Source organism: Herpailurus yagouaroundi, unplaced genomic scaffold (assembly GCF_014898765.1).
Source record: "Herpailurus yagouaroundi ecotype Mexico unplaced genomic scaffold, PumYag 202, whole genome shotgun sequence".
NCBI classification, from domain to species: domain Eukaryota; kingdom Metazoa; phylum Chordata; class Mammalia; order Carnivora; family Felidae; genus Herpailurus; species Herpailurus yagouaroundi.
In genome coordinates, this window is record NW_024412433.1 from 9,328,757 (window position 1) to 9,345,298 (window position 16,542).

General features: G+C 44.3%; 1 protein-coding gene across 1 annotated transcript in view; it reads left to right on the forward strand.

Moving 5' to 3' along the window:
* The window catches only part of SLC16A14 (solute carrier family 16 member 14), a 33,583-nt gene that overhangs the window by 913 nt on the left and 16,128 nt on the right, over positions 1-16,542 (forward strand). Inside the window, exon 2 of the mRNA XM_040450786.1 lies at positions 9,038-9,309. Within this exon, the coding sequence (XP_040306720.1) occupies positions 9,051-9,309 (259 nt within the window). The 5' untranslated portion in view covers positions 9,038-9,050. The remainder of the gene's footprint in view (positions 1-9,037; positions 9,310-16,542) is intronic.

A 16,542-nucleotide genomic window follows, 5' to 3' on the forward strand; every position in this document is an offset into this window, starting at 1 on the left:
GCGCGCGCCCCGCTCCCCCCGGCGGCCAGGGCCCCGAGAGCGTCCGGCAGGGCGCACGGGGCCCCCTGCACTCCGGCCCGGCCCCGCTCCCGCCTCCTCGAGGCCACCGTGGGACTCGAACCGGGCAGTGGCGGAGCGGAGAGGGGGACCGGGGGCTGCGGCCGGGGGACGTTCGGGGTTGCCTCCCCGCGCGGGCGGCCGGGACTGCGCTCGGCCCGCTTCCCCGCGGAGCTGGCGGGTTCCGAGCCCGCCGCTGGACGCGGCTGCGCGGGATGGGGGTCTCGGGGCGCGGGGGGCGCGGGGCGAACGAGGAGCCCCCGAGCGGGGCGCTCAGGTGCTAGTCCCCCTCCGTGGGGAGGAAAGGGGGCTGGGGGAGACGGGGCGAGGGGCCCGGCGGGTCATCACCGGGCCAAACGCCACCGAGGCCATTGGCGATGTTGAAGGAACTGAACCCTGCTTACCAATTAACCCTTTTTCTTTCCGCGGAAAAGTTGATTCGGGTTAATTAGCAAGGGTGAGCGAGGATTATTGTCAAGGATTAGAGAGATTCCTTTTCGCCTTGTCTGACGTGTGTGTGTGTGTGTGTGTGTGTGTGTGTGTGTGTGTGTGTGGCAGAGAGAGACAGAGACAGATGGTGGGGTGGATAAAACAGGTTTTGGAAACCCGCAGTCCTGGCTCCACTACCTGCTAGTTTTGATCTCTAAGCTTCATCCTCTCCCCCGCCCCCGCCATCGACAAATAGGCTCAGTTTCCTCATCTGTGAAATGGGGACATTGATGCCAACCGGACAGGATCGGTGTGGAGAAGCCACCCAGCACAGCCCCTGGCCCATAAAAGGCATTTGTATGTTTAGTTCGCCCCAGGACAGCGCGAACCCACGCTGAAAGTTTCCATTTCTTCTGCGCCGCCCTCTCTGCACTCGCCCAGCTCCCCAACCGTCTCAGCCCCAAACCTCTTCAGCCTGTTGGGCTCAAGTGCGCCCCCGAAAGGCCTAAGAATTACTGTGCACACCAGGTCTAGAGGGCGAAGAATCCCTAGAGCCCAATTGGCGGGGCACGCACCATCATGCTCTGTCCACCTTTCCGGAAGGTTGTAATTTCCGTTTTAACGGGGCGCTGTCCCCTTTGCTTGTCGCTTATACAGAACTCACTGCATGCTAACATCATCAAAGAAGCCAAATTAAAAGCGAAAGACTTGCTTGTAAAACTTACTCCCGTAACAGAGTTGTAGAAAATTGAATTGTTTTAATCTCTGATACAGTCCAGCTGGCTGCAAATTGTTTTCACCTCCACCTGTGAATACGCATATATGTAGCTGGCCTCCATTTTCATAGCCTTCCCTACGTTTATGATTAATTCTTCACCATTTGTGAACTCACACTGGGGGCAAATGGAATGTTGACTATTGGTCCCATAATCTTCCCACTGCCTTCCTTCTCCTTCTTGGGTTCAAGGCCCTCATGTTGTATGCTGACCTTCCAACAGGCCAGCCTAGAATGGGTTCCATCTTTCATGTTGATCCTTAGAGGAAGCCCCACACTCTATGCCTCCGTTTACCCCAGTGTGCCCCATGCATGTTGTTTTATGCATGTGTCAGGATGTGGACAAGGTGGGAGAGCTTGAAGGCCATGTGGTGTAGAAAAACGGGGAGCCTGGGAGACAGGGTGGTCCAGAACCTTCCCCAGTTCATTCTCTCTCTCTCTCTCTCTCTCTCTGTCTCTCTCTCTCTCTCTCACTGGCTGTAGACTAGGATTATAATACTCAAATGGTTATTTTGTATCTTATAATGATATAAACGCTTAAAGCAAACTTGGGGGTGGAGGGAAATAGAAATATGTTTTTCTGTTGTCTTTTGTTTTAGTTAACGTGGTCCGACAGTAGGTTAACTGTGATTAGTCAAAACAGGAATTACTAACCGAGAGATTAGGATATGAAACTCAGATGACTCTGTTGCCTGGTAATACCTTTAGGGCCCTCCTGAGGACTGAATAGGACTTCGTTTTAGCCCCTCACCCCCCACCAGTGCTCTCCGTTTGACACTAACACCACATGCACCCTTACGCCTCTTGAATAAAACTTGGCAATTAAATGCTACTCAGTGTCATTTATTTATGAACAAATAAACTGGAAATGTTGAGAGCAGCTCAATGGCAAATGCATCTCTTAACCCATAAAATTAATAATTCAGTAAGACTCTAAAGTTCTTACCGTTGCTTAGGAAAATGCTTACTGTTTCAAGTCATGGGGTGAAAAACTACAACTCTTGTTGTATCATTATTTCAAGCTTTTTCGTAGATGTAAACGGACTTTCGGGAAATGCCAGGTTGTTTTGTCTTCCTGGACAGGGCTGAGCACTATCCCCCAGATTGAAAACGAGGGTGTCAGTCCTCGTCTAGGCCAGTCGCACCCCTTGCCAGGCCACCTGATTCTTCTCTTTCTGGCCCCCTGAGATCCTGCATACAGGTAGCGGGGACAGAGGGAAGACAGCCACCCGACACCCCTTCTGATACCTTTGTAGGTTTATCCGCTGGGCCTTCTGCCAAGGCGGCTCTCTTCTGGTCTCTGAGCTTTGGGAAGCAAGGACTGCCTCATCACTTACCATCCTCTCGCTGCAGGGAGGGGAGGGTAGTGGCAGACTAGACTCCCCAGGGGAAGTGGCTCCTGAATCATCTGCTTCTCTTTTACAGTCAGCCACTAATCTAAAGCGGATCCCAGATAATGTCTATCATGGTTAGAAGATAGAGAGAGGGACTTTTATTTTGTTACCATAAAGTTAATATGTGTTTATTGTGATTTTTATTTTTTTAACCAACGAGATAAACTAAAAGGAGGAGAATTACTTTAAGACCATCAGCCAAAGAACAACCTCCCTCCACATTTTTCTCTCACCATATCAAGGTTTGGCTCTTATAATTTAGTTGAATCTTGGAGGAACAGTAGAGGAACAGGAGGTTCGAAGGAGAGAAGTGGGTCTCCAAAAGTCAGATGAAGAGAAGGTCGTGTCCTGAAGGCGGAGAGACGGTGCCAAGGTCAGGGAGGTGCTTTCTCAGGGCTGGAGTGCACAGGTCAAAGGTGGGGAGAGGGGAGCAGGGACCAGGGGACCGGGTGGCAGAAATCACATAGCAAGATAGCATTTTATCCCTCCCAGCTGTCTGCAAAACGGGGAGAAGAAAAAGGACCCAGGCAGAGAGGAATAATGTGGGCAGGAAGTGTTGTGGTTGAGAATTGGATGGGTGTTTAAGACCTGGGATCACTTAAAAGATAAAAATAATAATGAGAACGGGATGTGAGGGAACAGGAAAGTCAAGATGAGCCCCAGGACAGATCCATTAAGGTGTTCTTCCACTGGCATCCTTGGTTTCCCAACAGCCACTTCTTCCCCAAAAATTCTTAGCCAGAACCAAAGCCCCAGTCTGGCGAGCAGCCAGCTTTTCCTATAAAGGCCCAGAGGGTAAGTATTTTAACTTTCATGGACCATAGAGCCTTTAAAAAAGGTAAAAACAGCTCTTAGCTCTGGGGTGTAGAGAAGGAGACTGTGGGCAGTGTGTGGTCCACCACAACCTACTTCTCCGTCCCCGCCACCCTGTCCACACCAGGACACTGCTGAGAGAGCCCCACAATTGAAGGGATTCCTTGTGTATTTAGGATTATCGTTCGTTCCTCCTTCGTCCGTTACAGCAGAACAGTTAGTAATATCCATGTGGTGTGGTTCATAATGATCATTATTTCCTTATTTTTTCTTCTGTTTTAAAACAATTCATTGCGGGGCACGTGGCTGGCTCAGTAGGTAGAGCAAAGAGCGACTCTTTTTATCTTGGGTCGTTGGGTGTAGAGATTACCTAAATAAATAAATCTTTAAAAAAATAATAAAATAGGGGCGCCTGGGTGGCTCAGTCGGTGAAGCGTCCGACTTCGGCTCAGGTCATGATCTTGCGGTTTGTGAGTTCAAGCCCCGTGTCGGGCTCTGTGCTCACAGCTCGGAGCCTGGAGCCTGCTTCCGATTCTGTGTCTCCCTCTCTCTCTGCCCCTCTCCTGTTCACGTTCTGTCTCTTAATAATAAATAAACGTTAAAATTTTTTTTTAAAAATAGTAAATAAAATGATAAAATAATTAGTTGAAAATGAATCGATGTCTGTTTTTTAATATTTTAATTAATTAATTATTTATTTATTTATTTAATTTACATCCAAGGTAGCATATAGTGCAACAATGATTTCAGGAGTAGATTCCTTAGTACCCCTGACCCATTTGGCCCATCCCCCCTCCCGCAACCCCTCCAGCAACCCTGTTTGTTCTCTTACGTTTTGTCCCCCTCCGTTTTTCTATTTTTACTTCTCTTCCCTTATGTTCATCTGTTTTGTATCTTAAAGTCCTCCTATGAGTGAAGTCATAGGATATTTGTCTTTCTCTGACTAATTTCGCTTAGCACAATACCCTCTCGTTCCATCCACATAGTTGTGAATGGCAAGATTTCATTCTTTTTGATTGCCAAGTAATACTCCATTGTATCTATATACCACATCTTCTTTATCCATTCATCCATCGATGGACACTTGGGCTCTTTCCATGCTGTTTGGCTGTTGTCGATAGTGCGGCTATAAACATTGGGATGCATGTGTCCCTTCAAAACAGCACACTTGTATCCCTTGGATAAATGCCTGGTAGTGCAATTGCTGGGTCGTAGGGTAGTTCTAGTTTTATTTTTTTGAGGAACCCCCATCCTGCTTTCCGGAGTGGCTGCACCAGCTTGCATTCCCACCAGCAGTACAAAAGAGATCCTCTTTCTCTGCATCCTTGCCAACATCCATCGTTGCCTGAATTGTTCATGTTAGCCATTCTGACAGGTGTGAGGTGGTATCTCATTGTGGTTTTGATTTGTATGTCCCTGATGTTGAGCATTTTTTCATGTGTCGGTTGGCCATCTGGATGTCTTCTTTGGAGAAGTGTCTATTCATATATTTTGCCCATTCACTGGATTATTTGTTTTTTGGGTGTTGAGTTTGATAAGTTCTTTATAGATTTTGGATACTAACCCTTTATCTGATATGTCATTTGCAAATATCTTCTCCCATTCCTTTGGTTGCCTTTTAGTTTTGCTGATTGTTTCCTTCGCTGTGCAGAAGATTTTTATTTTGATGAGGTCTCAGGAGTTCATTTTTGCTTTTGTTTCCCTTGCCTCCGGAGACGTGTTGAGTAAGAAGTTGCTGTGGCCAAGATCAAAGAGGTTTTTGCCTGCTTTCTTCTCGAGCATTTTGACAGCTTCCTGTCTTACATTGAGGTCTTTCATCCATTTTGAGTTTATTTTTGTGTCTGGTGTAAGAAAGTGGTCCAGGTTCATTTTTCTTCATGCTGCTGTCCAGTTTTCCCAGCACCACTTGCTGAAGAGACTGTCTTTATTCCACTGGATATTCTTTCCTGCTTTGTCAAAGATTAGTTGTGGACCCATACATTTGTGGGTCCGTTTCTGGGTTCTCTATTCTGTTCCATTGATCTGAGTGTCTGCTTTTGTGCCAGTACCATACTGTCTTGATGATTACAGCTTTGTAATATATCTTGAAGTCCGGAATTGTGATGCCTCCAGTTTTGGTTTTCTTTTTCAAGATTGCTTTGGCTATTCGGGGTCTCTTCTGGCTCCATACAAATTTTAGGATTGTTTGTTCTAGCTCTGTGAAGAATGCTGGTGTTGTTTTGATAGGGATTGCACTGAATATATAGATTGCTTTGGGTAGTATCGACATTTTAACAATATTTGTTCTTCCGATCCAGGAGCATGGTCTTCTTCAATTTCTTTCATAAGCTGTCTATAGGTTTCAGTGTGTAGATTCTTCAACTCTTTGGTTAGGTTTATTCCTAGGTATTTTATGGGTTTTGGTGCAATTGTAAATGGGATAGATTCCTTGAATCTCTTTCTGTCGCTTTATTATTGGTGTATAGGAATGCAACCGATTTCTGTGCATTGATTTTATATCCTGCGACTTTGCTGAATTCCTGGATCAGTTCTAGCAGTTTTTTGGTGGAATCTTTTGGGTTTTCCATATAGAGTACCATGCCATCTGTGAAGAGCGGAAGTTTTACTTCCTACTGGCCCATTTTGATGCCTTTTATTCCTTTGTGTGGTCTGATCGCTGAGGCTAAGACTTCCAATACCATGTTGAATAACAGTGATGAGAGTGGACATCCCTGTTGTGTTCCCGACCTTAGAGGGAAAGCTGTCCGTTTTTCCCAATTGAGGATGATATTAGCGTTGGGTCGTTTATATATGGCTTTTATGATCTCGAGGTATGCTCCTTCTATGCCTGCTTTCTTGAGGGTTTTTATCAAGAAAGGATGCTGGTTTTGGTCAGATGTTTTCTCTGCATTTGAGAGGATCATGTGGTTCTTGTCCTTTCTCTGCATTTATTGAGAGGATCATGTGGTTCTTGTCCTTTCTTTTATTGATGTGATGAATCACATTGATTGTTATGCAGATATTGAACCAGCCTTGCATCCCAGGTATAAATCCCACTTGGTTGTGGTGAATAATATTTTTAATGTATTGTTGGATCTGGTTGGCTAGTATCTAGTTGAGGATTTTTGCATCCATGTTCATCAGGGAAATTGGTCTGTAGTTCTCCTTTTTAGTGGGGTCTTTGTCTGGTTTTGGAATCAAGGTAATGCTGGCTTCATAGAATGAGTTTGGAAGTTTTCCTTCCATTTCTGTTTTTTTGGAACAGCATCAAAAGAATAGGTGTTAACTCTTCTTTAAATGTTCCAGGGGTAGGGTGCCTGGGTGGCTCAGTCGGTTGAGCGTCCGACTTGGGCTCAGGTCATGATCTCACAGTTTGTGAGTTCGAGCCCCACGTCAGGCTCTGTGCTGACAGCTCAGAGCCTGGAGCCTGCTTCAGATTCTGTGTCTCCCCCTCTGTCTGTCCCTCCCCTGCTCATGCTCTGCCTCTGTCTCTCAGTAATAAACATTGGAAAATTTAAAAAATAAAAAATAAAAAAATAAATGTTCCAGGGGTAGAATTCCCCTGGAAGGCTATCCAGCCCTAGACTCTTGTTTTGGAGGAGATTTTTGATTACTAATTCTATTTCTTTGCTGGGAATCAGTGTCTATTTTAAAGACATTATTTAAATTGAGTAAGACATTTCATGTATTGGCTGCAAATTTCACTTTCCAAAACGAAGGTTTTCATCTTGCACTCATGCATTTGCTATTTTACATTTGAAACAACATAAAATCTCCCAAGTAGGCATATAGAGTGACAGAAGTGAAGAACTCAAGTTCCGGTTCCTCATCTCTACGATAACCGTGCTGTCAGTTCATCTCGACCGTCCTGCTGAAGGTGGTGACATGTGGCATCACAGCAGCTGCAGACCTTCTCTGTGCCACAGAGAGATCCAACAATTCTGAACTCATAGGAACTTACTCTCAAAGCAGATGTGCGTAACTGGGGCCACCTGCGTGTCAGGGCCAACCGTATAACCAGGGATCCTCTGAAATAGCTCCCTTGGATGATACAGTGCCTACGAAAGGATAAGTAACAGCACCATGCTGATTTGAAGCTTACAGACAGAAAATTCAAATGTAATTGTTTGAAACTTTGACCAGCAAAAGATCTTTGAGGAGAGGAGTATTTTATCAGTGATGTCATCTGGATTTGCAGGCACATAGTGATCATAAAAAGCAGACCAACTTTTAGTGGTTTGTTGTTTTAAAGTTCTCCCCTCATGACCCTCAGTGATGCTCTAATTGCCAGCTTCCGGGGCGGTGCTTCCAGCGCTCTGTCCCTGGTGCTGCACTCCCGTGACTCTGCAGCGATGCCCTGAAGGGCTCAGCTCCACCTTCCGGACTCCCTGACAGTCATTGCCACTTGTTGTAGGCAACCTGTCTCTTCCATTTTCCTGAACATTGATGCGCCCTCATAACCACCATCCTCTTCATTGTCAGCCGGTGACCTAACTTCCTACTTCACCCAAGAATTAGACCATCAGGTGTTACTTCTCATACCACTACTGGGCATGTCATCTGCATATACCCTCTGCTTCTTCTGGTGTCAGGGGACAGACTGCTCCTCCTGGTCAAGACCAATTCTCCTGTCCCACCACCTCCACGATTACTGTCTTTGTCTGTCCTTCTTTTACTCTTTATCCTCAGTTCTCATACATGCCCTCAATGATCATCCTAAAAAATAAAGATGAAACCAGAGTCCTCACCAGACCTGGCATCACAGCCCCCCTCCAGTTCCATCCAACCCCCAGGTCTCTCCTCCAAACATCTTGAGATGTATCTATGCAGAGCATGAGTCATCATGTCCGTTTCCTGTACAAACTCAGCACTCAGCTTTCTAGTTTCCCAGGGAATGCTGGAATAAGGGTAGGCGGAATGGGTAAAAACATGTGTCTTGTGTATAAGACCTGGGTATCACTGTTATTAGAAAGCTATATCTCCCATTGTAGAAATAATAAGTTGGCCTTCTAGTTTACCAGTCTCTCCTGAGTTGGGTTCACATGAGTTGGTCTTCTGAGGCTAATCCACTCTGGCTGTACCGAACAAGTGGAACACTTAGACACACAAAATGAGAACCAGATGCTTTGCCAAGGGCCCTACCAAGGCAAAACTACCCCGAAAGCCTGTTTAAGGCCAGATGTCTTCCTTCTGTGACATCTTTGTTGTCGCTCGTCAGTCCCCATCTCAATAGTGGACACAAGGCATGGGCTTTAAGGTCAGGAATAGCTGAGTTTGATTCCTAGGTTCCTGTGTAGCCAGACTTACTGGCCATGAGAACTTGGGAAAGGCATTTCACTTCTCTGAGTCTATTTCCGTTTCTTTAAAAAGTGGATAATAACACTGATATAAAGATGCAACAGGTTTCACAAAAGTGCTTGGCAGTAAAAAAGTAAGGAGTGCTCCCAAATCTGCACAATGACAAATCGAATCTGAAGGTCTGATAGGATGAGGCCACTTTGGTTACAAAAGGGGAGGTAGAGCTGTCCAAGGAAGATAAAGATACTTCTGGTTTGATGTACAAGGAAATTATTTGTCATGTGTATTTCAGAAAATCTTGGAAAATGTATACAAGTCATGAAGATATTGGGTATGATTTTGAAGACGACCCCAAAGATAAGAAGACGCTTAAGCCCCACCCAAACATTGACAGTGGGTGGGCTTGGATGGTGGTTCTTTCCTCCTTCTTCGTGCACATCCTCATCATGGGCTCCCAGATGGCCCTGGGAGTCCTCAACGTGGAGTGGCTTGAAGAATTCCACCAGAGCCGCGGCCTGACTGCGTGGGTCAGCTCCCTCAGCATGGGCATCACCTTGATTGTGGGTACGTTCGTGTGTGAACTCTTATAAAACTGAATAATTATAAATTGACAGTTTTCCACTGTAAATATGTTTTTATGCTGTTGAAACATTAGATACTAGATGTTAATGATGGCACTATTTTTTTTTTATGGTGGCAAAATATATATAACATCAAATTTACCGTTTTTAACCACCTTTAGGTAGGGGCACCTGGGTGGCTCAGTTGGTTAAGCGTCCAACTGTTGATCTCAGCTCAGGTCATGACCTCTCGGTTCGTGAGATTGAGCCCCACATCAGGCTCTGCGTGGATAGAGAGGAGCCTGCTTGGGATTCTCTAGCTCCCTCTCTCTCTGCCTCTCACCCCTCCTTTCAAAATAAATAAATAAACTTTAAAAAATGTTGTTTAGCCACTTTTAGGTATACGGTTCATTGCCATTGAGTACATTCATCAACACCATCCATCTCCAGAATCTTTTCATCATCCGAAACTGAAACTCTATACCCATGAACCAGTAACTCCCCAGTCCCACCACCACTCTGTTTTCTGTCTCTATGACATGTAAGTTGAATCAGCAGTATTTGTCATTTTGTCTGATATTACTATTTGAATATTATAAAAAGTTGGAGTGTCTTAAAAACTGATCATTTAAAAAATTTTGCTTCATTCAGGGCGCCTAGATGGCTCAGTCAGTTAAGCGTCCAATTTAGGCTCAGGTCATGATCTCACAACTGGTGAGTTCGAGCCCCGCATCAGGCTCTGTGCCGACAACTCAGAGCCTGGATCCTGCTTCAGATTCTGTCTCTCTCTTTCTCTGCCCCTCCCCCACTCATGCACTGTCTCGCTCTCTAATACAAATAAACATTAAAAAATTTTGCCCCCGGGGCGCCTGGGTGGCGCAGTCGGTTAAGCGCCCGACTTCAGCCAGGTCACGATCTCACTGTCCGTGAGTTCGAGCCCCGCGTCAGGCTCTGGGCTGATGGCTCGGAGCCTGGAGCTTGTTTCCAATTCTGTGTCTCCCTCTCTCTCTGCCCCTCCCCCGTTCATGCTCTGTCTCTCTCTGTCCCAAAAATAAATAATAAACGTTGAAAAAAATTAAAAAAAAAAAATTTTGCCCCGAACTGTTTTCTTGACTGCTGTAATTCATTATACATCATTACAGATGTAATGATACTTAACTACTTTAATTCTTTAATACTTAACGAATATTTGTGAAAGAAAAAAAATGTAGAGAAAACACCATAAAAGTCAAGCAACAATCTTATTTCAGAGTTCCAATTATTTAATTTGAGATATCAATCCTATGCTGTTGAAAAATCTACTAAGCTCCTTTTAGAAAAGTTTCTGATCGGGGTGCCTGGGTGGCTCAGTCGGTTGAGCGTCCGACTTCAGCTCAGGTCACGATCTCGCAGTTCGCGAGTTCGAGCCCCGCGTCGGGCTATGGGCTGATGGCTCAGAGCCTGGAGCCTGCTTCCGATTCTGTGTCTCCCTCTCTCTCTGCCCCTCCCCCATTCATGCTGTGTCTCTCTCTGTCTCAAAAATAAATAAACGTTAAAAAAAAAAATTTTTTTTTTAAAAAAAAAGAAAAGTTTCTGATCTAGCTAACAGGAAGGAATAATAATATATTTTCTAGTTAAACCTGAGCGCACACCAATCTGTGAAAGCAATCCGTAGGCAGTTGGAGATACCAAGCTAGGCAATTATCATAAATGTAACATGTTATTATGGCCCATGGGTTTCCTTTTGGGAACTAAACAATTTTTACTGTCAACTAATACTTAATAAGCATCTCTATCAACCAGGTGCTTCCCCTTGCCTTATCTCTTGAAAGTAAAAGCCACACTTTTACATCAGATTTCTCTTTAGTTTCAAGTATTCACAATATATTTTATACTAGAAACATAAATGGCCTCAAATCTTTTTCTGGTTCTGTGAGAGTTTGGGTATGACAGGCATCTGTGTGTTTGATGGAAGCCTCCCTTTTCAGTGATCTCCACGTTGGTAATTAATCGCTTGAATCCGACTCAAAGATTTGTTGATCTTGGCTGGCATTCAGACAGTGTTATTGGATAATACAAACAACATTAATAATCATGGTAGTGCTAATAATGGAAAACAAGGACAAAGTGTTATTTCTCAAGATGTGTGTGGAGTAGGCATGTTTATCAAAGGGAATTAATACTAATCTTGCTTTAAAATTACATCGGGGCACCATTATGTGTGTGAGGGAATTACGGACACATGGTCTAGCTTGCAACATTAAGGAACTGACTCCTTCAACCCTGCACTGGCCTTATTAAAACAAGGACTGTCATCCGAAAAATGGAGGATGGTTTGCTTCAGTGTAGGGAATACGCTACGTTTGTGTTGGATGTGATTCAGCCTTTTCAGTAGGTCACAGAAGGAAAACTGTGCTTCTAGCACACTTAACATCCGTTTTTCTTACTTTTTAAACACTAAATCTTTAAGGGCTGCCTGGCCAGCTCAGTCCGTGGAACATGCAACTTTTGACCTTGGGGTTGTGAGTTCGAGCCCCATGCTGGGTGTAATGACTACTTAAAAATAAATAAAATCTTTACGATAAACAAATCTTTGAGGGGTAGAACAAAACACTTACAGATTCAATCTAGGAAGCGCATGCCCACCACAAAAAAGAAGACTCCGCAAAAAGCCAGCATACGAAATGTCCCATTTCCAAATCATCCAATAAGGTTGTCTTAGATACGATTTTGTGTTTCACAAGTTCTACAAAAGTAAGCAATGGAAGCCAGTCTTGAAATTATTGGAAATGATTTTGAATAGGACCCTCACAATAAGAACACCTAACTCAGAGCCATGGTGAGATGTGATTGTCCTCTTTTATTGGGAGGTAATTCAGAATTCTGTTGGAGAGTCCGTGAATTCCAGACAGCGTAATTTCAGTGCGTAGACTAACCTTTCTACAGGAAGGGTGGGTGCCTGCCAGATAAATATCTTTTGCCTTGGAAATCATAACCCAGAAACATTCATAGTTATACAAATAAAAGGTCTGTTATCTTATCATCGTCTTAAACTGCCATTCATCATCTCAGGTTGCCTGATACAGGGTGGCTGCAGATATGTAGGGATTTTTCCAAGCCAGAAACCCAAAAGAACATCTCTCCTTTATGTAGCATTTATTACATGCCAAACGCACCTTATGTATATGATCTCGTTTGATCCCACAACAACGCTAGAGCGAGACCGTTGTCTCCATCTGACGTAGGAAGAACATGCAATGCTCACAGACTTTAAGCAACTAACTGAAGGTCGAACAGCCGACAAGTGTGAGGCAGGCTTCAAAGCTGGTCCACTGGACTCCAAAATCGTGTCTTCCACACCACACTGTCTGCCATTACGTGAAATGAGAACTAAAAATGGTTTTGAAGTGAATAAATATAAATTGTTTTCACTTTCTAACCATTAGAAGCATATTGGGTTTTCCCTTTTAAATTAGAAAAAACAAATCCATGGGACGCCTGGGTGGCTCAGTCGGTTGAGCTTCAAACTCTTGACTTCAGTCTCATGGTTCATGGGTTCGAGCCCCGCATCAGGCTCTGCACTGTTAGTGCTTGGGATTCTCTCTTTCTGTCTCTCTCTCTCTCTCTCACTTTGTCCCTCCCCTGCTCGCTCGCTCTAAATAAATAGATAGATAGATAGATACCCATGAATTACGTTACAGAGTTGAAAGCCATCTCTCTCTTGGGCAGTAGCTTGCACATGGGAAATTCAATAATTTCATTCTTGTTTCCTTCTTTGCCAGCACAGACTTTGCCAGTTTCCTGCCGAAGGTCCCAATTTTTAACAAAATGTAATCACCTCAGTCGTATCTAGAGCAGCCTTAGTGATAGTCCTTGGAATAATTCTTGGTGGAAGCCATGTTGTTAGGGGAATCTACTGGCTGCAAAAGGTTACTTACTTGCTAAATAGATTTGGAGCAGCAGTTGTCAATCCTGACTGCACATCCGATCCCCCTGGAGAGCTTTAAACTCCCCTCCACTCACGCTGCACCTAGACCATTAAATCATAACCTCTTGGGAGGGGACCCAAACATCAGGTCTTTTTTAAAGCCCTTAAGTGACGCCAATGCTCAGCCAAGGCGGGGTGTCATTGATTTAGAGGCTCTGGACGCTCTATTGCAGGGAGGGGTTACCCCAAGAGGCCAGGAGTTCAATGAACTACCTACTTTCATCCATGATTATATGCCAAGGTCACCTCAGATTGTTTCTCTCCTCACCTGAGCTTTTTCCAACCTATGAGATGCAGAGATGGGCAAGTAATTGTGACTTCCTCATCGTGTTCCCTGCAGCTTTATTACGTGGGAAATGGGCCAAAATCAGATTCCTTCTGAAGAGGAGAGTCTGATAATGTGTAGAATCTCATTCCCAGAACACTGAATTTCTCCACAACAATGGGAATCATAGCCAGACGACCCACCAGCTCCTTTGCCCCTTGTCCTTAGACCATGTAGGGAGTTCTTTTCATTGCGGTGAAACGGTAATTTGAGCTTGGGGATTCCAACTGGCCATCAGCAATCTTTAGAAAATGGAAAGGAATCATGGGGCACCCGGGTGGCTCAGTGGGTAAAGTGGTCCGACTTCAGCTCAGGTCAAGATCTCCCAGTCTGTGAGTTCGAGCTTTATGTCAGGCTCTGCGCTGACAGCTCAGAGCCGAGAGTCTGCTTTGGATTCTGTGTCTCCCTCTCTCTCTCTCCCCCTCCCCTGCTCGCACTCTGTCTCTCTCTCCCTCTCTCTGTCTCTCTCTCAAAAATAAAGATTTAAAAAATTTTTGTTTTAAATGGAACGGAATCAGAAAGCTTGGGTCTGACTCCCTTTTTTTTTTTTTTTTTTTTTTTTTTTTTTGACTTATCTGTGTTTTGTAACCATGGAGGAATCACAACATTGCTGGGGCTGACTTTGCCCATCGCCAAGTCATATGTGACTAAACTCCAGCACAAGAGAGACGAACTGAAGAGGCAGACACGGTTACCAGTACTGTCCTTATCAGTAAAGCAATTAATCCTATCTTTTTGATATAGGACATTCCTTCAGACGGGACTGCCTGCTCTTACTTGGGAATTCCCCTGCCCTCTTTTTCCCCAAATGCTTTCTCAATGCCGTGTTCCATAAACATGCAGTATCACAGAAAAACTTGCTTCTGGGACCTTCTGTTACATGCAAAATATGATCATGCTCCTGAACTCCTGAACATGCTTTAAAATTATTTTCCTTTAAATGTTTATTTATTTGAGAGAGAGAGAGAGAGAGCAAGAGGTGGGGAGGGGCAGAGAGAGAGGGAGACAGAATCTGAAACAGGCTCCAGGGTCCAAGCTGTCAGCACAGAGCCCAACATGGGGCTTGAACTCATGAACCATGAGATCATGACCTGAGCCGAAGTCACTTAACCAGCTGAGCCACCCAGGCACCCTCTGAACATACTTTTAAGCTTAAAAGGCCTATTAACAGCAGACCGATGAATCGTGCATTTTTTCTCTTTTTTTATCCACTTATCTGAGATTTGAGTGCTGAAGTGACTGTGAGTTTAGAAAAATAAAAATATTCGTGAAGAAATCAAAGACACAGCTTCAACTTATGGCTTCTGAATTTCAGAATTATTGCCCCCAATAATTCCCTCAGATGTTTATGTCAGTGTGTTTAGTTTATATATTATTTATACCATGTGGTTATTTTATATAAAATATATGTACTACATTAAGTTTATTCTAAGAGGCTTATCTACTGGATTATTTCCTGTATTGTGCCAGAGTTAATTAAATTAATAAATCATTACCTTCATAATTTTTAGGATTAGGCCCTCTCACAATCATTAGGCAAAAAAAATTCATTAGCAAACTATGCATCCAAATACGTACATGAATATAGTTAGAGGTTTAAAGGAAAATTTTATTTTGGTTTGGACTAAAAGGGGAAGCTCCTTAGAGTTCAACAAATTTTTTTTTAATTTTTTCAATGTTTATTTATTTTTGAGAGACAGAGCCTAAACAGGGGAGGGGCAGAGAGAGAGGAAGACACAGAATCCGAAGCAGGCTCCAGGCTCCGAGCTGTCAGCACAGAGCCCGACACAGAACTTGAACCCACCAGCTGTGAGCTCATGACCTGAGCTGAAGTCGGACGCTTAATCGACTGAGCCACCCAGGAGCCCCAAGTTTAACAACTTTTTAACCTGAAATATTTCCACTGGAATATAGGTTTCCATAACTGTAAAAAGTAATAATGATCAAAAGTAAGATGATGTTTAAAATGTGCCATCTTACCAAATATTGAATGTAGCCTCACACCATAGAGCTAAAATACAGATTGCTTTTTGGATAAGGAATCACTGATCACAAGGCAAGCATTAAGCTTCTGTGACATCAGCAGTTACCACGACATCAGCAGTTACCACAAAATCAGGAAGAAAACACAGGGGGTCGACAAAAACTAGAGCGTCATAAGAAAGTAAGCAGTAAGGATGTGTCGCGCGATACAGTATTGCTGTGGTGTCGGCTGTGCACGGAAACGTCTTCCTGAATCTTCTGCACGGTGTCATAAATGCATAGCCTGCTGGGGCCAGTCTGGGACTGAGAGTCGGCGAGGGCTGAAGTACACTATGAAGCGATGAGTTCTTTTCAATGTGGTTTGCATCTGGGTGTCCTCATGAACACAAGCTCTCAGCTATTTGCTGGAAGCGTGGGAGAACTGGGAACCCCTTCCTGTACCCCCCTTAGGTCTGGAGTCAAAAACTCAGATAACAGCTAATATAAATGAGGGCAGGAGGCCAAGCACAGGACTAACGGGAAGGGTGGTGACAGTGGCAAAGTCAAGTGTGGACACAGCTACGGAGCAGCTCCAGCTGTCTTGGCTGTGTGGGAAGCTACTGGACTCTGTGTTGCCATTGGATTTGTTGTGAATGCTCTTAATTTTTAAATGTTGACAACTGATCCAAAACATCTTTTAAACTATGTTCTGGATTTTTTCTTTAATTTTTTTTTTTAACGTTTATTTATTGTTGAGACAGAGAGAGACAGAGCATGAATGGGGGAGGGTCAGAGAGAGGGAGACACAGAATCGGAAACAGGCTCCAGGCTCCGAGCTGTCAGCACAGAGCCCGACGCGGGGCTCGAACTCACAGACCGCGAGATCGTGACCTGAGCCGAAGTCGTTCGCTCAACCGACTGAGCCACCCAGGAGCCCCTGGATTTTTTTTAAGTTTATTTTATTTTTTTATTTTGAGAGAGAG